This window comes from Pyricularia oryzae, chromosome 6 (assembly GCF_000002495.2).
Source record: "Pyricularia oryzae 70-15 chromosome 6, whole genome shotgun sequence".
NCBI lineage: Eukaryota > Fungi > Ascomycota > Sordariomycetes > Magnaporthales > Pyriculariaceae > Pyricularia > Pyricularia oryzae.
In genome coordinates, this window is record NC_017853.1 from 3,327,407 (window position 1) to 3,347,205 (window position 19,799).

Genomic DNA, 19,799 nt, shown 5'->3' on the forward strand with positions numbered 1-19,799 from the left:
TCTAAAGGCAGAGGCACGCCCACTAACAAATCGGTCACATGGGCCGAGCGAGCCGCCACGCCACCAGCGGCGGCCCCAACGCAAATTTTAACCCCGGCCACGCGCTCGTACCCGATACGTACGACGCCCGGCAATGCACCTGACAGCTCCGCAACTCCCTCCCAATCGGGCCGGGACCGCTCCCAAGCCCCGAAACGTTTGACAGAACAGCCGTCCAACCGCATCCTGATCCGCGTAAATAACAAATTGCGGATGGTGACGAGGGAGCCATACGCGGTAACGACCAAACTGGCCGAATTGGTCTCGGTGCCACACAGTGAAATCCCAAACGCCAAGCGTACCCCCACGGGCTGGGGTGTTACGGTGGCCTCTGAGGAAACACGGCAAAAACTCCTCAACCCCAGCGCGGTCAAGGCCATTATGGACGCATTGGACGCGCGGGAAGTCACTGTCCCGACAACCTGGCACACATACGCCGTCTCTGGAGTGCCCCGAACGCTCAATTGCCTGGACGGAAGAAAGGACGTACATGAGGTAATCCAGGAGGAGATTACCGTGGCAGCAGGCCAGCAGCCAGTCAACTGGCATATTTCCAAACATGGTTACGACCCACATACGGCTGAGGGCACGTGGATAGTGTCCTTCCTTCAACCCGTAAAGCCCTTTCAGCTTTTTGGAGTGTCGAGACGTGCGCGGAAGGTTGAAAAATCACGCAAAATTACACACCACCACGACGGTTGCCAGGGATATTGCGAAATACGTCGCTGCGTACGGCAAGCGCGTTGCGGCATATGTGGTGAAGCAAAACATGCGACAGAGGAAGAGCCGTGCAAGGCAGCCCCCAAATGCGTTAATTGCCACGGCCATTTCCCATCCGGACATGAGAATTGCCCTGCCCGACCTTTGGTGGTAAATGGGAAGTTTGAACGACCTTCACAGCGTAAACTTAAGGGGATTCGCAGAATCGGACGTGCCAACCGTGCCGCGATTATCAACGACCGGGCCGAAACGGCCCGCCGAGAGCCAGCACCTGCAATCCCGGTCCTAAGCACCTTATCGCAGCATTCGCAAACCTCGAGCTCCCGATCGAGCATTTCAAACAAAAGAGCGCGGCCATGCGAGGCGGCAGGGGCGGACATCCGTAACTTCCTGCAGGTTGAACAGGAACGCGTGCACGACGAAATCGTTTGGGCAGCCGAAATGGAGGAGGACGCAGCGGCTGCCGAACCTTGCCCCGCTGATGGGATAGACTTGGAAGCAACCCGTCGATTAATATGACGAAATACTCGCTCGGCAATATGCAGCGGGAATGCCTCGACGTAGTTTGGGCCAACGTAGGTAAAAGGATGGGTGTGCATCTGAGCCTATTGGAGTTGTGCCACCAGAGAAAGGTGGACCTGGTTAACGTTCAAGAGCCATGGTGCGGGCTAAATACGACTACACAAACGCACCCGGGCTATGATATTTTTGCGCCAGTGGACGAATGGCACGCCAACACTTACGAAGCCATGACTGGGCTCCGGCCCCGGGTGCTCACCTACGTCAAAAAGGGGGCAGCCCTAAGGGCCGCACAACGACGGCTACCGCAGGGCCAAAATACGCGGGACATACTCTGGCTCGAAATTAACGGAATATTGTTTGTTAACGTATATAGGGCTCCGGGCACTGAAGCCGCGCTGGAAATGGTATGCAATACCGTGCCAAATGGACCCACGGTGCTAGGCGGCGATTTTAACGTAGCGGCTGCTGCATACCAGCCGGGCCGCGCAAACGCACGCGGAGGGGACCAACTGACGGCATGGGCGCAAGCCCAGGGGATGAGTTTTACAGGAAATATCGGCGTGCCCACCCACCGCGACGGGGGTCTACTGGATATGGTCTTTTCCAACCTCCCCAGCACAATAACTGTGGTTGACAGCAGTCTTTACACAGGCTCCGACCACGAATCCCTTTATACCACGCTGCGGACGCGCGGCGCCCCCCGCCCGGAGGCGATCAACGTTTCGGTTAGGGACGACCGGCTACCAAAGTTCGCGGAGCTACTTGCTTTTGGCATGCAAGACATGCCGGACCCGGGATCCGCGGCCGATGGCTACGCATTGGACGCGTGGGTAGCTGAATTTACAACTTTATGGGAGCAAGTGACGTGGGTCGTGGGTACGCCGGCGGGAAAAAGGGACAGCTCGGCTCCCTGGTGGACCGAAAACTGCCAGCGGCTCTGGTCCGAATTCCAGCGGGTTAAACGGAGCGCTGTAAATAGGGCAGACGCCTCTGCCGAGGAAAAAGCCTATACGAAAGGGGTGCGGGCCGCGAAGCGGGAGTACTGGAGGCACCGGATCGACCAACTGCGCGACGATAAGGATTTGTGGAACATGGTGGGCTGGCTGGGAGCCGGACCACGCCTCCGGTCCCCGCCGCTGGTTATTAACGGCGAGCAAGTGAGCGAGCCTTTAGCAAAAGCGGAAGCACTGCAACGGGAGGTGCTTGGCCGATTTTCGGCGGAGGATGACCTGCAGGGAGACCCCTTGGAGGCCTGGTCGCCGGACGAGGCTAAAATCCCTTGGGACACCCAGGTTAGTGCGGAAGAGGCGGAGCGCTCCTGCATTGGGGTTACGAGCACGTCCCCGGGCATCGACGGAATAACCGTCCGGCTACTAAAAGCCGGATGGGCTTCGTTGGCCGAGCCGGTGCGCAGGCTCTACCAACGTTGCCTGGAACTCGGACATTTCCCAGCGCCTTGGAAGAAGGCCGAAGTCGCGATGCTACCGAAAACGGGGAAGAAAGACCGGAGCAGCGTTCGATCCTGGCGGCCTATAGCCCTCCTCTCCTGCATCGGAAAAGGCCTCGAGAGGCTCGTTGCACGCCGGATAGCTTGGGCCATACACGACAACGGGCTCCTTAGCTGCACCCACGGCGGTGCCCTACCCAAACGATCGGCGACGGATCTGGTTTGTGCCCTCGCCCACGATATCGAGCAGGCTCTAGCTCGCGGGGAGGAAGTCACCCTTGTCGCATGCGACGTCCAAGGCGCCTTCGACGCCCTCCTCCATAGGCGATTAATACGGAAAATGCGGAGCCTCGGGTTTAGTAAAATGCTCCTCAGGTTCGTGATTAACTTTTTAAGCGGCCGCCAGGCCCGAGTCCGGCTGGAGGGTACGACCACGGGCTTTAGGCGGCTTGGGTGCGGCACCCCGCAAGGGTCTCCCCTTTCCCCGATCCTATATATGCTATATTTGGCGTATCTCGTCAAAAACGGTACGAAGTGGCGGTTGGCATACGCAGACGACGTGCTTACATGGAAATCGTCACCCTCGTTGGAGGAAAACGTACGTTGGCTGGAAGATAAACTCCGGGATATGCACGAAATTGCGGCGGAAGAGAAGATCCATTTTGCAGCGGAAAAGACAGAGGTGATTCATATCACTAAGAAAAGGCACGGTCGCAACCCGGAAATCCGGATTAATGGTAGAACGGTTACCCCGGTCCAACTACCGGGCGGTCGACGCGGACAAAGCGCCTCCGGGGCCGAGCGCTACCCGGGCATGCGTTGGCTTGGTTTTTGGTTCAGCCGACGGCTAGACGGGCGCCGCCACGTGGCCGAAAGGGCTGCCAAAGCAATGGCGGTCGCTGCTCACCTTAAAGGTTTTGGGGCAGTAAGATACGGACCGCCTGCGGCTGCACTTCGCAAGGCAGCGGTGGCATGCGTGGGTTCCTCGGCCACCTACGCAGCCGAGGCATGGTACAACCCAGCGCACAAGCAAAGAGGACTCCTCAAAGCATTGAACAAACCGCTGGTTTTAGCGGCACGGGCAATCCTCCCGGCGTATAAAACCACCCCCTCGTCCACTGTTCTCAGGGACGCAGGACTACCCTCGGCCCGCGTCGCGCTGGCCTACACCCGCCTGAAATACGGCGCCCGACTAAGGTTCGCGGACAAGGGGCACCCCCTTGTCAGCCGCCTGCGTGAAACACCTCGTGCCCGCAACTCGGGCCATTCGGCCACGACCCTGCAAACGGCTGCACAACTTCTCCCGCGGATCCGGAGATTAGAGTTGCGCGCACCTCGCAATGCCCCGGATTCTCGCACTGACCCCACCGGAGGAGTCCCGAAAGAGGAAGCGGCCCGCCGCTTTATCGAATGGCTGGACATGGTATTACCTGACGATATTGTGGTATATACGGATGGTTCGGAAAAACACGAAAACAACTGCGTCCAAATAGGGTACGGATGGGCCGCTTTTAGGGCGGGCCTGGAATTTGCCGCAGGCTCCGCATCTATTACGCCGGAAAGCCACGTTTTCGACGCCGAGGCGATTGGCGCCCTAAAAGGGCTACAGGCGGCAGCCAAGGCCCAGCCAGGCGCCCGGATCTGGATTTGTGTGGACAGCACCTCGGTTATTTGGGGTCTTAGAGGCGACGCGCCGCGTTCGTCCCAATGGGCCTTTCTGGAGTTCCATGACCTTGTCGATCTACTCCGAAAACAAGGTACCGAGGTTCGGGTCCGTTGGTGCCCTGGGCACCAGGGAATCCCGGGAAACGACCGGGCTGACGAGCTGGCCAAGGCCGGCTCCGCCGGACCGCCGGACCCAGACCCGAGGGCTCAGCAAACCACGTATAGCGGTGCCGGCACGGTCCTCAGAGCCATTCTTTCGAACATAGAGAAGGACTGGTGGCGTAAAGAACTCTGTGAACGGTCCCCCGCATATAGGGAATGGAAATTCCAATACACACCGAGAAAGGAGCCCGAGGAACTGCGTTTGCCAAGACCCCTACTGGGCCATTATTTGGCCATGAGGACCGGCCACGGCGATTTCAAGGCCTACCATGACCGTTTCAACCACCAGGATGCAAACACCTCGTGTGCCTGGTGCTGGAAGCGGACCTCCCCTGAGCACCCGGTGCACTGCCGCTATTCGCGGGCGGTGTGGAGAAACTGGCCGTGGCCTAATAACGACCGGCCGGCCGGGCCGCCAAATCGCGCCCAACGCTGGAAATTCTTCCAGACAAGCTTCGGGCAACCGAAAAGCTTTGAGGCGTTTTCGATAGCCACCAACTACTTCAGCGCCCGCCCCAGAGCGGCCCGCCAGCGCCCCGCGCGCCACGAACGCACTTTACGCCTAGGGACACCGATCGTAAACGACTCGAACTCTGACGAGGAATAGACTTACTGCCTTTTCACCCACACTTCACGGCACAAGCCGTCAGACGAACCCTCCGTGCACCTTAGGCACGGGGTCGCGTCAGTGAACTAACCCCCTAAGCAGGACCGGGCCCGAACCCGGTCAGGCACGATCCGCCTCTGCCCTCCTTGTTTTCCCCCTGTGTAAATAAAGAAGATAGAACGCGCGCCGAGATACCCCTCGGGAGGTTGCTAACGGCCGGCTAACAAGCCGGGCCGAGCCCGGCGTTAACTAATACTACTACTACTACTAAATTCGGTCGAACAACTCCAATCCCGGGCCTGGCTATGACACCTGGGGAGCGGGCCAAGGTGGCGGTGGCGATGTAGTACAAGTTTTGGAAGCGCATTGTTTTTTTCTTATTAGCATGTTTAAATTAAAACTAGGTAAAGCACGATAGAATAACGGTACTTTGCAAATCACACAGAGGATAAGGACTTCAAAGTACTGTTTTGAGGCAGACAACTGGAGTGGGTACCAGGAAACAAGATTGAGGACAGAAAATGACAAGTCACAATTCGGCTTTAAAAGGTCAAGATACCTTATACATTTCACGCGTCAAGACAGCAGCCGCAGAATGAGTTGTGAATTGTATTGAAGTGCACAAAGCAGCTCGAAGCAAGGCTGCATTTCTCCGCATTGCCCATATATTCCTAATCATGAACGCTCGGTTACTATAAATAGGGTGTTCTTGGTGACGTGCGCTTTAACAGTCATTTTGAAATTAGTCAAGCTGCATATATACATACTTGGGGGCTGTTCGTTGTGGGCCCCCTCAAAGAGGGGGTTACAAAACCTTGATTTTCGAAAAAACCGTGGGCCACCCCGCATCAGTTTTTTACCTAGAAAATCGTTAACAATTTAACTTATGCCGAGTGTAATCCCGTTCCATAACAACACAATTGCACTTACCGCAAATATACCTATATCATGACGTCCCCAGAATCTCCAGCTATCTTAGGAGCCCGCATGTATGCCCAATATGTCGAAACTCACCGCAGTAGGGCGGATACCGCGCGGGAGGGCAGATCCAAGCCAGAATCGCTACGATCGTTCTGTAAAAGGAACGGTTACCCGTATTCGAGTACTCAGCGGCATGCTCGTAATCTCCTGATCAATGGCATTCCTAAGATATCGATAAAGCGCAGCGGGCGGCCTTCATTGTTGACTGATGCTGAAGATCAAGCTCTCGTTGCGTATATCATGCAGCTTGATAAACTTGGTGCATATCCCGACTCACAACACGTAATATCTGCGGCCAATCTGATGCGTCAGTCACGTATACCGCCCTGTGGTCCAATTCAAATGAACTGGTACGGCCGTTGGCGTAAAAAACACCCGGAACTGCGACTTACCAAACAACAACCCGTCGAGATTACTCGCCTTAGTTGGGAGCAACAGATCGATCTTGTGGAGGCCTGGTATCGCCGCACGGCGGCTCATGCGGTAGAGCTTGGGATCACGGCTTCAGCGGCCTGGAACGCTGACGAATGTGGTACTAGAATCGGTGTGAGAGATGGCCGGATACCGGTATTGGTCGTGACGAAAAAGAGGCATGAAAAGCCACGCACCGCGGATCCGGCTAACCGTGAGAGTTGTACGTTGATAGGCGGTGGCAACGCTGTTGGGCAGTCGCTACCGCCCTTCTGTATCTTCACAAAGTGGCCAACGAGCGATTGGCTTGATCTGGATCTGCCTGAGGGTATCGTTTTTACGCGGTCAGAAACGGGGTTTTCCAACGGAGATATCCAGCTCACCTGGATACAGCATTTCAACCGGTATTCGTGGCCAGAAGTTGCTGCCGTGCAATCGATCGGATCTCCCACGTTGAAAGAGTGGTTTGGTCATGACTTTGACGTCAGATTCGACTTTGTGAACCGCACTGCGGCCAAAATCGATCCAAATTCACAGCGGGCCAAAACACGTATTTGGAGGTGGCTTTTTCTCGACGGCTTTACCGGCCACTTTGGCATGGAGATACTTGATTATTGCCTCAGATTTGATATCGAGATCGTTATTTTACCGCCTCATTCAACGCATTATATGCAGCCCATGGACGTATCCGTGTTCACTCACCTGAAAAACGAGTTGCAGGCGGTCCTGCATGAGCATATAAACACCGGTATTCCGGTGTTCACCCGCTCAGATTTCGTTGCTGCGATTCGAGTAAGTCGTTTTCGATCTACAGGTTAATTTAGCGGTAAACTGATATATCTTCCCTTAACTTAGCGCTGCTGGCAAACGGCTTTCACAACTGGCCACGTAATAAGCGGTTTCCAAGATACAGGCTTGTTTCCTGTCGACGGCACCAAAGTGCTCGCCAAACTGCGTGGCCACGCCACGGCAGCGAATACACCGCGATATCCGGACTCCCTTCCTACCGCTGAACGATTTTCACGGGCCAAATATGCGGCAAGCCGTATGGCGGCCAAGGCGCACCACTTTAGTTCAGATACCGTTGATGCTATCTCGGATTTACAAGCCGTTGCCAACGAGGCGATCATCCTACAGCAACGCGTTGCCCAAGAGCAGACGAATAAGCAAAAACGCCTTCAACGCGCTTCACGTTACAAAGTCAAAATGACGTTGAAGTCAAAAGACAAGCAGTTCCAGACCGCTAATACGTTAGAAGATATGCGGGTCGCTCACGAAGCCAAACAGGCGTTGATCGAGGAAACAGCCCTATACCAACAAGAAAAGTTCGTCAGAGATGCGTGGTATAGGGATAAGAATCAGGCTATTCAACGCTGGCGAGAAACAGAGGGCATGCCCAACGGGATTAAGATACAACAGAAGAGATATCTGGAGGACCTCGGCTTCACGCCGGAGAACGTTCCGGCGGTCAGGGAACGCCCTGGAAAAAGGAAGAAGACCGATTCACAGCCCTCACAGTCATGGTTCGTCGATAAAGGGCCAATTTCAGCTGGAAATATAAGTACCCAGATCAATATTACCGTGGATACCGACTCTGCCTGTTCTATCAGCATATGCGTATCACGATCCTCGCAATCAGCCTCACCTCCCGCCCCAAACAGGCCTTCCAAACCGTTCCCACGGTATATACCATTGGCTACACCCTCTCCCCGTCAACTTCAGGATACGAGACCGCTTGAAGACCGTTCCTCGCCGCCAATACCGGGTGGTAGAAAGGATGAGTTGGAAGTACCCGGGTCGCCTTGTGACCGCTTGAGCGACCGGAAAAGGGCGATTGAGCCAAAACTCCAGAAATAGATATCTACAGCGCAATTCACGGCTTCAATTTATCTGCAAATTCTAACCTTTTTCGTGGGTGTAGTGTTTACGAACGTGAATCGAACTTTCATGAGCTACTTTGTTAGCGATCTGCTAACAAATTTGCTGGCCCACGGTTTTTTCGAAAATCAAGGTTTTGTAACCCCCTCTTTGAGGGGGCCCACAACGAACAGCCCCCAAGTAGTAGCTATTTCGGCAAAGCCGAACTGTCGTCAGGGAAGTCTGTAGTTTAGGGTTCCATTCAAGCTAAACAGGGGCAGACCTCTTGCCAAATCGGGGCGCGACAGGGGTGGCGCTGGTCGCTGGATACCTAACCAGTCAAATTGTAACCTCCCGCCTTTTTAGGTTCTAAGAATACAGCTGAAAAGGTTGCACTAGACTAGGCACAACAATCCCCATTGATACCTTGACCCATGCATATAATCGTAAAATTTATAACCCTGCCACTCGCATAAAAGTGTTCGTGACGCCGTAATTTTAGGTAGATATAAATTTATAAAGCGAGTTCTTAACTAGGATTTACAAAGGCGATCAGATGATTGAGTTATAAAACAATGGTCACTTGCTGATTAATCTATCAGGTGTTTGTATTAATGGATAACGGGGGCTATGGGACCGACTCCGTCTTGAGAAAATACCGGTGATTCGTGATTCTGGCGTGCGCTCCTCCTCAAACAAATAACGCATATATGTACATGTACTCGTATCTAACTGCTCATCCCTGCCTGGAACGCACTCATTCTCCCAATGCTGCACGTTGACCTGCTATTGATACCCCGGCTTCGGATAGACTGGCTGGTCAGGGGGCAGCTGCGGATAGAGCGAATTTTGATACCCTGGCTGCTGATAGGCCGGCTGCTGGTAGCCCTGCTGCACGTTGATCTGCTGGGGCGCCGGGTGCTGCTGGCCCGCCATGGCGTGGCTGTAAGCCTGGCCCTGGAGGTGTGCAGGATCCGCGTACTGGGAGGGCTGGCCCGAGAAGTACGTTCCAGAGTTTCCGCCGACTCTGTTGGCCAACTTATCGAGGGCGTTCCCGCACGTGTGGGCCATTTTGCCAAGCCTCGTCGCGGTGCTCGCGCACTTTTTACGAAACGTCCCCGGGGGCCTGGTAGGAGTTTCTGGCAAGTACCGCGCCGCGAGGACGGGCTCGTGATCGGTAGCGGGAGCGGCGGCTGCGGCCTCGTCGGGGCGCTCGGCCAAGTGCCCGCCTTCAGGTATGCGGGGCGCCTGTGGGCTTTCGAGATGCCTCTGCTCCTTGGCCCGGGTGGGTTCCTGCGCGTGAAGCTCGTCCACGGCGCGGACCGCGAGTTTCAGATTTACCTCGCGGGCAACAGCCAGGGCCTGGACGCCCGAGGCTGCGACAGCAAGGACCGTAAACAGGTTGAGAGGCCTCATTTTTAGGTCGGTATAACAAAATCAAAGAGCAAAAAGAGCGGAATGCCGAACGGAGAAGGCGCCCAAACTGACGACCGAGGAGAGAAAGGAAAAGAACAAAAGAAAAAAAAAGAAAGAAAGAAAGACAAAACGTAACAACGGACTAATCCCAAGTTGGACTGGGAGTCAAAGACAACAGACAGTATTTTCGGGGGCCAGAGGACTCGTTTTTTATATTTTCCACGTTGAAAGCCGGCAAAAGTTATATGTTTACTCACGTGCTTTGCTCGTTAACCACGACTAACACCTCGGGCAGATCCAATTCCCAAGAACCCGGATTTGTGAAACAACCCACTTCCAAGTACAACAAAGATCTTCACAGTAATTTCGTGGCATTAATCGCCCCCGCAAATTTTTGACTCGGTATTTCTACTCGGGGTCTAAGCTTAGACTGCAGGATACCTTGTGCACCTTTGAAAATTCCAGCACGGCCAAAGCTCGGGGTGCCCGAAAGGACCTTGTCTCTTGGGCGACACAGAGGAATACGAGCAGATTGAATTCCATGAATAGTTATAACATTTTAAGTATAAAATGACAAGAATAACATCCGGTGCGGGGATGTGGCTAATCTCAGGGAGACTAAAGTAAGACATGTTAAAAACATAAAAAAAGAATAGGAGCAGTCAAAAAAACAAAAGACAGATAATTCATAACTCTATCCTCCCTGTGCAGCACCAGTCTGTTTGCTGCAAACGAGAAACCTCATGACTACAAACATGACTACAAGCACTTTCCCCCGAAGACACTCCCAAAAAGACGCTTCTCTCAAGCAGCCCTAACTCAAAAAGTCCACCTTCTACCCAGAGTGAAACCTTTTTTCTATGCTTTGTTATGTAGCCCGCCCGGGTGTGAAAACGCTACTACACAAGGGCTCGGGACAATGGAATCTCGACCGGTCGGTCGAGCGGGTGTGAGTACAGTCGACATGCCTGCGGCTCTGCATGTCGCTTGCGATTCTTCCTGCAACATTGTGAGAACGGTGATATCATTGGGGCTTTTCACCAGAGGCGTGCTCGATTTTTTTAGGGTTAAATTGTTTCTACATTTCTCGTAGCCCCAACATGTGCCTAGGTAAGGTACCTGCCCAAGCATACCAACCTTGGAGCTCCAACACCGCCCATCTGCCATACATTTCATCGATTCCCAGGGCCCTATCTAGTTGCAAGGGTAGTTTGGAGTATTGGCCCGCTTCCGTCCGAGGGCGAGATTCTTTTTGACCTCCTCGGCAGAACACACTGGGATGCGGATGAAGCCAGGTACGGTAATGTCCAGCCTGGGGTCCGCGAGGGTCTCAGGACCGGACTTTGGGGTGGCAAATGTAGAGGGGTCGCCCAGTTTGTTGGTTCGATCGTTGGCACGCCACGTGTTGTGCGCCCTGAATCATAGGTCAATATCTGAATCGAGAGATGCTTTTTTTCTTTCGACAGAAGTCGGGAGATGCATGTTGAGACTTACCCATGAATCAAATCGTCTATGGTTATACCACCCCATTTTCCGTCGCGGATTTCTTCGATGCCGTCCAGTACGTCCAGGGTCCATCGAACCTGAGGGGTGCAGGGCATTCCGGGGGTTCCAGGACCGCATATGGAATTCTCAGAATAACGAACACCGGCGAGAATCCAAGATTCACCCTCAAAGCACCTCCAAGCGACGTTGTAGACGTCCCAGTGAACGAAAAAGTATCGTGAGGCGTCAATGTCGCAGCCGTTCTTCTTGCCCCCAGTGAAGCGGACGAGCACCGGGCTGTAGCCATTAAGGTCCCAGGCCCTTGGGATCGTCAATGCGTAGAATGCCCGCTGGATGGCCTTCTCTTGATTCCATGCATCAGTGTGCTCGCTAGGTCCCCATCCGTCGCTGCCGCCGCCGGGGAGCATTTTCCCGTCACTAATCAGATTTTCGATGGCCTGTACACTTTCCGGAGAACCATCGAAAATTTTCCTGAGTAGCTTGTCCATTTGATCCTTCCAGTTCGTAATGGTGTCGTTGTAGAGTCTCGTGAAGTCGACCGAATCCATCTTGCCTAGGTTTCTGCGGAGCGGAGTGTAGCGCGTGTCAATTCTTTCGTTCGCGTAACGCTTATCCGGGTCCGCATGCTGTAGCTGTGTCATTTTGCGGAGTAAAACTTACTTGATCTGGTTCTTGGCTTCATCCATGCCAATGCCGGCAATGCCGCCGACCGCCTCCTCCAAAAGCTCCTTCTTAGCATCCCCAGCGGAACCCTTGAAAAATGCCTTTGACATGAGAGCTGTGTACTATCATGTCAGAAAGACTTTATTATCAGTCATGGTATGCATTTTCACTTACAGCTTCCAAAGAAGCGCGATCCGGCTATGCCGAGCGGTATTTGAAGTAAGCCGAAAACGAGTTCCAGAAGCTCCTCGCCTCCTTCTCTCGTTGGCGCAAAGGTCTCGAGTAGTAGTAGTAGTAGTAGTAGTATTAGTTAACGCCGGGCTCGGCCCGGCTTGTTAGCCGGCCGTTAGCAACCTCCCGAGGGGTATCTCGGCGCGCGTTCTATCTTCTTTATTTACACAGGGGGAAAACAAGGAGGGCAGAGGCGGATCGTGCCTGACCGGGTTCGGGCCCGGTCCTGCTTAGGGGGTTAGTTCACTGACGCGACCCCGTGCCTAAGGTGCACGGAGGGTTCGTCTGACGGCTTGTGCCGTGAAGTGTGGGTGAAAAGGCAGTAAGTCTATTCCTCGTCAGAGTTCGAGTCGTTTACGATCGGTGTCCCTAGGCGTAAAGTGCGTTCGTGGCGCGCGGGGCGCTGGCGGGCCGCTCTGGGGCGGGCGCTGAAGTAGTTGGTGGCTATCGAAAACGCCTCAAAGCTTTTCGGTTGCCCGAAGCTTGTCTGGAAGAATTTCCAGCGTTGGGCGCGATTTGGCGGCCCGGCCGGCCGGTCGTTATTAGGCCACGGCCAGTTTCTCCACACCGCCCGCGAATAGCGGCAGTGCACCGGGTGCTCAGGGGAGGTCCGCTTCCAGCACCAGGCACACGAGGTGTTTGCATCCTGGTGGTTGAAACGGTCATGGTAGGCCTTGAAATCGCCGTGGCCGGTCCTCATGGCCAAATAATGGCCCAGTAGGGGTCTTGGCAAACGCAGTTCCTCGGGCTCCTTTCTCGGTGTGTATTGGAATTTCCATTCCCTATATGCGGGGGACCGTTCACAGAGTTCTTTACGCCACCAGTCCTTCTCTATATTCGAAAGAATGGCTCTGAGGACCGTGCCGGCACCGCTATACGTGGTTTGCTAAGCCCTCGGGTCTGGGTCCGGCGGTCCGGCGGAGCCGGCCTTGGCCAGCTCGTCAGCCCGGTCGTTTCCCGGGATTCCCTGGTGCCCAGGGCACCAACGGACCCGAACCTCGGTACCTTGTTTTCGGAGTAGATCGACAAGGTCATGGAACTCCAGAAAGGCCCATTGGGACGAACGCGGCGCGTCGCCTCTAAGACCCCAAATAACCGAGGTGCTGTCCACACAAATCCAGATCCGGGCGCCTGGCTGGGCCTTGGCTGCCGCCTGTAGCCCTTTTAGGGCGCCAATCGCCTCGGCGTCGAAAACGTGGCTTTCCGGCGTAATAGATGCGGAGCCTGCGGCAAATTCCAGGCCCGCCCTAAAAGCGGCCCATCCGTACCCTATTTGGACGCAGTTGTTTTCGTGTTTTTCCGAACCATCCGTATATACCACAATATCGTCAGGTAATACCATGTCCAGCCATTCGATAAAGCGGCGGGCCGCTTCCTCTTTCGGGACTCCTCCGGTGGGGTCAGTGCGAGAATCCGGGGCATTGCGAGGTGCGCGCAACTCTAATCTCCGGATCCGCGGGAGAAGTTGTGCAGCCGTTTGCAGGGTCGTGGCCGAATGGCCCGAGTTGCGGGCACGAGGTGTTTCACGCAGGCGGCTGACAAGGGGGTGCCCCTTGTCCGCGAACCTTAGTCGGGCGCCGTATTTCAGGCGGGTGTAGGCCAGCGCGACGCGGGCCGAGGGTAGTCCTGCGTCCCTGAGAACAGTGGACGAGGGGGTGGTTTTATACGCCGGGAGGATTGCCCGTGCCGCTAAAACCAGCGGTTTGTTCAATGCTTTGAGGAGTCCTCTTTGCTTGTGCGCTGGGTTGTACCATGCCTCGGCTGCGTAGGTGGCCGAGGAACCCACGCATGCCACCGCTGCCTTGCGAAGTGCAGCCGCAGGCGGTCCGTATCTTACTGCCCCAAAACCTTTAAGGTGAGCAGCGACCGCCATTGCTTTGGCAGCCCTTTCGGCCACGTGGCGGCGCCCGTCTAGCCGTCGGCTGAACCAAAAACCAAGCCAACGCATGCCCGGGTAGCGCTCGGCCCCGGAGGCGCTTTGTCCGCGTCGACCGCCCGGTAGTTGGACCGGGGTAACCGTTCTACCATTAATCCGGATTTCCGGGTTGCGACCGTGCCTTTTCTTAGTGATATGAATCACCTCTGTCTTTTCCGCTGCAAAATGGATCTTCTCTTCCGCCGCAATTTCGTGCATATCCCGGAGTTTATCTTCCAGCCAACGTACGTTTTCCTCCAACGAGGGTGACGATTTCCATGTAAGCACGTCGTCTGCGTATGCCAACCGCCACTTCGTACCGTTTTTGACGAGATACGCCAAATATAGCATATATAGGATCGGGGAAAGGGGAGACCCTTGCGGGGTGCCGCACCCAAGCCGCCTAAAGCCCGTGGTCGTACCCTCCAGCCGACCTTTCGCCTTAGCTGCGTCGTTCAATCGCGTCATCACGTCACGATGCGTCTAATCCTCATTTTCACCTTTGTCTCCTACTTGCTGGGCTCGTTTGTGAAAGCCCAGCCAAACCTGCCGGCCGACGTCCAGGTTGATCTCATCTTTCCAGTGGCAAACCAGACTTATGCGCCCACCGAATGGTTCCCAATCGTTTTCGCCTTTCGCAACTTGGATAAAATCTCGATGAGCGCGCTCAACATTTCTCTTGGGATCAACAGCCGCAGCGAAGGCGCCTGGATGTCGAAAAATACAAGAAACTCTTGGTGGAACCAAATCGATAGTATACAGGGTGAGGACTGGGCGAAGATGAAGATGCCACCGCCTGGGACGCCTTTTATTTACACCGCCCCCATCAGCATCCTCAACATGACCAACGGCACCGACACCATTCACGTCTCCTGGTACATGAGGTTGGATGAAAGATGCTTTCTCAACGGCAGCGATCCCAGATACGACCTTCGCACTGGATTGGGTGGCATGGACGCGGTCGGCGGGATTGAATTCCACTCTGCACCTGGCGGTCAAACCCTGAGCATCGAGAAGACGTTGAGTTCGTGTCGACATCTCGACCACAAGACATCCTTCCCTTTCCGTGTCTTGGATGAGAAAAAGTCGTATTGGAAGGGGGGACATAACCAGGACAAATTAGTCACTCCTGGGGGAAGACCGTGTTCGATAGTCGAAACGGGTATACCGCGAATCGGCTGTACCTACGAGCCCTTTGCCAAAGAAATTGCCGCAAACGTGTCGCGCGACATTTGGGCCAGGACGCGTTGCACTGACGGGCTCTGGAGTTATGACAGGGAGTCTTGCTTCGAGATTAGTTTGGGACTTGTGTGTAACTTGGGACTGGGCATGGTCTGGCTGTTTGCACTGTCGTGCACGTTTATAGTCACTCTGTGGTGAATGAATATGGGCCAATAGAAAGTGACTGCATCAAGGTCATTATTGGTTTGGGGCTGTTACGCCGTCAATCTGATCCATGTACCTTCTAGGTTGTCAAGATAGCTGTCGTCGGGGCGATTCTGGGGAACCTGTTGAGGTAGGCACCTTACCTACCTATAACTACCTAACAGATAGGGAGATAGCTGCGTACCTGTTCGTAGTTCCGCCCTTGTCTCAACACACACGCATGCTACGACCTGTGACGTGAAGAAATTGAGCATAATGTGACCCAGTACTCAAAATAAGAGTACACCCCATGCGTTTGATTTTTAATTCTCCTTTTTCTTTTGTTTTCATTTTTCTTGAGACCATACCCCCACTAGACACCGAGGTGGTTGTATGCAAACGGAAGGTAATGCTCCCCCTCGGTGAATCAAAGCAACAGGCCCGCCTTTTCTCGGGGTCGGAAGCGAGGTCGAGGCCCGGCCAAGCTGTCAAATGATACGAGCACAAGACAAATTTGTTTGTCTGACCATGTCGCCATGAAGCTAACCAAACCCTGATGATCCAAAAGCGGGAGGACCCGACAGAACGGTTACCAATAGCAAACCAGTAAGCCTTGTGGTCCGGGGCCCCGCCTCCTGCCCTCCCCGAGTCCCCACACCACTCACTCTAGGGCTATGACTCGAAGGTCCGCGACCGCTGGCGTGCCAGGAAATGATGTTTTCACGCAAGCGACTCTACCCATGTCGATTTGCCTCTGCAACTCTTGCAATCTCACATGCATCTTGCTACGTTGGAGAGAGGCTTTGGTTTTTATGTGTCAACATCCCTCACACCTGCCAGGATGGGTCTTGGCGACCCTTTGACTGGTTGATGGAACGAGCCCACATACCTGCCCTCGCCGCCACGACCCCTGAAAGTTCCCATATTGGGTCTTGGCCAGGATAAAGCGGTATGAACTGGCAGCCCTGTTGGTCAAATTGCGACGAGCACATGGTTAGATCCGTTGATGCAAGTGTACATGGAAGCAACAGGGCGAAAACGGAGTCTTCTTTGACGACCCGGGAGACAAATTGCAGCAATAATGCCCAGGAAGAAGTTGTTGCTCGTACAGCTTGCCCAGCTTCCAAAAGTCCAAGCTTAAAGCCCCAGGCGAGTTCCGCTTTCGATGCATCAAGTGCTAAATTCATGTGCATCGGGTGATAGCCTCACCATTCGGACCGCACCTGGGTTGGTAATTGCAAGAAGCCCGGTGCCAGACTCTGAAAGGGGAAGTTTACCTTCGGTGATAATTCCCTGACGGGAGCCAGGAGAGAGATTACGACTGTTGGAGACCGCAGTCGGGCAGTTGTAGGCCAGGTGCCAAGAGACACATGTTATAATATTCAGCAATATTGTTTGTCTGCTCGGGTACCTCGTTCAACATACGCATATCTACGGGGCCTCCAGGACTAGAGTAAGATTAGATATCCATTCTATGTACCCATTTCAGACTATCTCGGAGAAAAGAGTGTTCCTCGGAGTCAGCCACAACCTTGCCAGATGTTTTGCGCGTCTATTTCGTGCTTACAAGTTACAACGAAAGCGTAGTAAATCTTGGTATATTTAGACCGAGTACACCTCCCACTCTTACTACCTTCACTTGCCTAGTTTCCCAGCCTTCAAGCTGCAAGTCTCAGCCTTCATCTCAACTGTTTTGCTGCAATGTTCCGAGCTTCCATTATCGCCACCGTCGGCCTTTGTGCCACGCAAACCCTCGGAGCTGCATTGCTCCTTTGGGACAGCGACTTTCCGTTATACGACCATGATCCTGACGTGCCTGCTGATTGTACTTTGTGGTGGAACACCGATGATGGTCTTAGCTGCCAGACTGCCCTATCCATCGCTGGGGTTCCTGTCGCTGATCTTTTGAGGCTGGTAAGTCAAATTGTCACTACACCACCAATCCATTCACTATAACAGTATAATTCGTGTTTTAGAGTCATTTGGAGACCTCACACTAACCTCGCCCCATATGTTAGAACCCATCCGTCAAGTCTTGCCAGGATTGGAAGACAGACAGATCCTACTGTCTCAAAGCTAGCGCGGCACCGACACCAACGTCCCCACCGCCAGTCGCCAGCCCCCCTGAGCAGACAAGCACCACGTCGACCGCACTACCAACCCCCGCCAAGCCCGCTAATGGCATTCAGACCCCTGAGCCTGCCCAGCCCGGCATGGTCGACAATTGCAACCATTTCCATCTCGTCGGCACAGATGACAACTGCTGGACTTTGGCAAACCAGTACGGCCTGACCGAGTCCCAAGTGCACACGTGGAACCCAGAGGTCGGCGGTCCCGCCTGCGACAACCTCTGGACCGGCTACAACGCCTGCGTCGGCGTTGTGGGTGGCCAGCCTTCTCCCCCTACCACTACGCCTCCCACCACGCCGCCACCCAACGCAACGCCGCAGCCTGTCCAAGACGGCATGGTGGACAACTGCAACCGCTTCCACCGCGTGGTGCCGGGCGACAACTGCTGGGCCGTGGCCAACCGGTACGGAATCACCCCAGAGCAGATTGTTCAGTGGAACACCGGGATCGGCGGTGCGGCTTGCGGGGGGATGTGGCCCGACTATTACCTCTGCATCGGCACCTCGAGCGGCGGTTCGCCGACCCGACCCCCGCCGGCCGCTGATACCCCTCAGCCTGTGCAGCCTGGCATGGTGGCCGGCTGTAAAAGGTTCCACTTTGTCGTCGGTGGGCAGAGCTGCGAAACCATCGCACCCCAGTACGGAGTCAGCATCGCAGACGTTATCCGCTGGAACCCTGGCGCTGGCTCGGATTGCAAGAGCATGTGGGCAAATGCTCATGTTTGTGTGGGTATTTGAAGCTAGAGGAGACGGAGATCAAATCCTTTGAAACCTCGTCAGCGCTGGCAATAATAGAAGTAGTTGGAACATAGTCGACCTATGGACTGTAATGTTTAATCATTATAACGTATTAAGCTTGGGCATGATAAGACTCAAGTACTTGTTTATAACCTTCCTCTCGGCTTCCGCGTCTGCCAGTTTTGACTGCATTCCCAGATGAGCCCATCATATATGTATCTACACACCTAGGTATTCAAAACCAGAGAGGGATTTAAAGACGCACAGAGCGAGCAAGTCCTAGACATGCTGGTTGCCATGGTAGAATTATAGTAAGTGGCTGTTCAAAGTCCGTGATTTTGTCCTTTTTCTAGGACCTGGGAATTTCAAAAAAGAAAAAAAAAAAAAAAAAAAAAAAAAAAAAAGATCGCTGCAAGAAATCAGGTCCAGCATAGCCGTTATTAAAGCCTAAGACCAAAGCCCAATCTAAGCTAGGCTGTCTTGAAATTCCCAGCCCCCTTCTCGCCAATAGCTATGGCCGTCATGTTTGCAATGCCGTCGATATTCTCAAGGAAGATATCACAATCAGCCACCTGAGATACTGCAATGCCGTATCCGTCAAGGTGGACATCCAGGACGCCTTTGGGCGGACCCCCGCCGTCCCCAGCGAATGCTACGTTGTACTCACCGTGGCATCATCCTCGGCGCTATAGCTAAAGCCGGGGTCTTATCAAAGCGGCGGTACCTTTCGATTCTCCTTGGCCATCTGGCGGGCTCTTTGCTTTTCCACAATCAGATCGCGGCCGTGAACTCGCGCGGGTCAGAGAAGATTCTTGAGTTCGACGGAATGGCTGTTGGCAGGCTTAGCCCTCGTTATGTGCACACTTCCACAGCTGTAGGGGTACATTGTGAAGCAGAGCACATCCATGTGTTGGACGCCTGGCTCTGTGGAAATGGATAATCTGTTTATTGGATGAAAATGGCGAGTTTGCCTCGTGAGCTTGCAGAGTAGGAAAGGAAGGCAAAAAAAAGAGAAAGAGGCGGCATGGACTGACACCAAGGACAACAGGATTTAGTTTTGCATGATACCTATGCAGTATTTTTACTTGAGGTACCATCATTTCCGAATTTCAGTGAGATAGCTCGTGATGCAGGATTATCACGGTGAAATTAATGCACGTAAACCTCAATGCATCGGCCTTTGAAATAGGGAACCTTTGGCGAGATTCAACAATCAACGAGAAGCAAAAGGTTCTCTGCGACAGATTTTGGGTAGCTACATCAATCAACCAACGAAGGTATTGAGATCCTTGGCGAGAGGGTACCAGCGTGGTTTGCATTCGAAGCTGAATGAATAAATGTTCTCATGCTTCACGCCAATCTGGATCTCCAACACATCCCTGCCCAAAACCCGCTGACTTACAAATAATTCAGGTTTGATGGGGG

General features: G+C 54.0%; 5 protein-coding genes across 5 annotated transcripts; 2 read left to right on the forward strand and 3 right to left on the reverse strand.

Moving 5' to 3' along the window:
- Positions 1 to 9,197: 9,197 nt before the first annotated feature.
- MGG_09421 (uncharacterized protein) lies at positions 9,198 to 9,827 on the reverse strand (the record flags this gene model as incomplete). Its single annotated transcript, XM_003720133.1, has 1 exon — positions 9,198 to 9,827. One exon carries the CDS (start codon positions 9,825 to 9,827, stop codon positions 9,198 to 9,200), a length of 630 nt encoding a protein of 209 aa, XP_003720181.1.
- Positions 9,828 to 11,021: 1,194 nt separating this feature from the next.
- MGG_12029 (uncharacterized protein) lies at positions 11,022 to 11,740 on the reverse strand (the record flags this gene model as incomplete). The annotated part of the gene is made up of 2 exons (XM_003720134.1): positions 11,022 to 11,241; positions 11,322 to 11,740. 2 exons carry the CDS (start codon positions 11,738 to 11,740, stop codon positions 11,022 to 11,024), a joined length of 639 nt encoding a protein of 212 aa, XP_003720182.1.
- A 2,879-nt stretch (positions 11,741 to 14,619) lies between these two features.
- Positions 14,620 to 15,522, forward strand: MGG_09420 (uncharacterized protein; the record flags this gene model as incomplete). The annotated part of the gene is made up of 1 exon (XM_003720135.1): positions 14,620 to 15,522. The coding sequence occupies one exon, from the start codon at positions 14,620 to 14,622 to the stop codon at positions 15,520 to 15,522; it is 903 nt and encodes a 300-aa protein (XP_003720183.1).
- Positions 15,523 to 16,278: 756 nt separating this feature from the next.
- Positions 16,279 to 16,678, reverse strand: MGG_17783 (uncharacterized protein; the record flags this gene model as incomplete). The annotated part of the gene is made up of 3 exons (XM_003720136.1): positions 16,279 to 16,308; positions 16,397 to 16,472; positions 16,617 to 16,678. The coding sequence occupies 3 exons, from the start codon at positions 16,676 to 16,678 to the stop codon at positions 16,279 to 16,281; spliced, it is 168 nt and encodes a 55-aa protein (XP_003720184.1).
- A 530-nt stretch (positions 16,679 to 17,208) lies between these two features.
- MGG_09419 (LysM domain-containing protein) lies at positions 17,209 to 19,066 on the forward strand (the record flags this gene model as incomplete). The annotated part of the gene is made up of 4 exons (XM_003720137.1): positions 17,209 to 17,421; positions 17,541 to 18,362; positions 18,606 to 18,685; positions 18,868 to 19,066. The coding sequence occupies 4 exons, from the start codon at positions 17,209 to 17,211 to the stop codon at positions 19,064 to 19,066; spliced, it is 1,314 nt and encodes a 437-aa protein (XP_003720185.1).
- Positions 19,067 to 19,799: the final 733 nt, after the last annotated feature.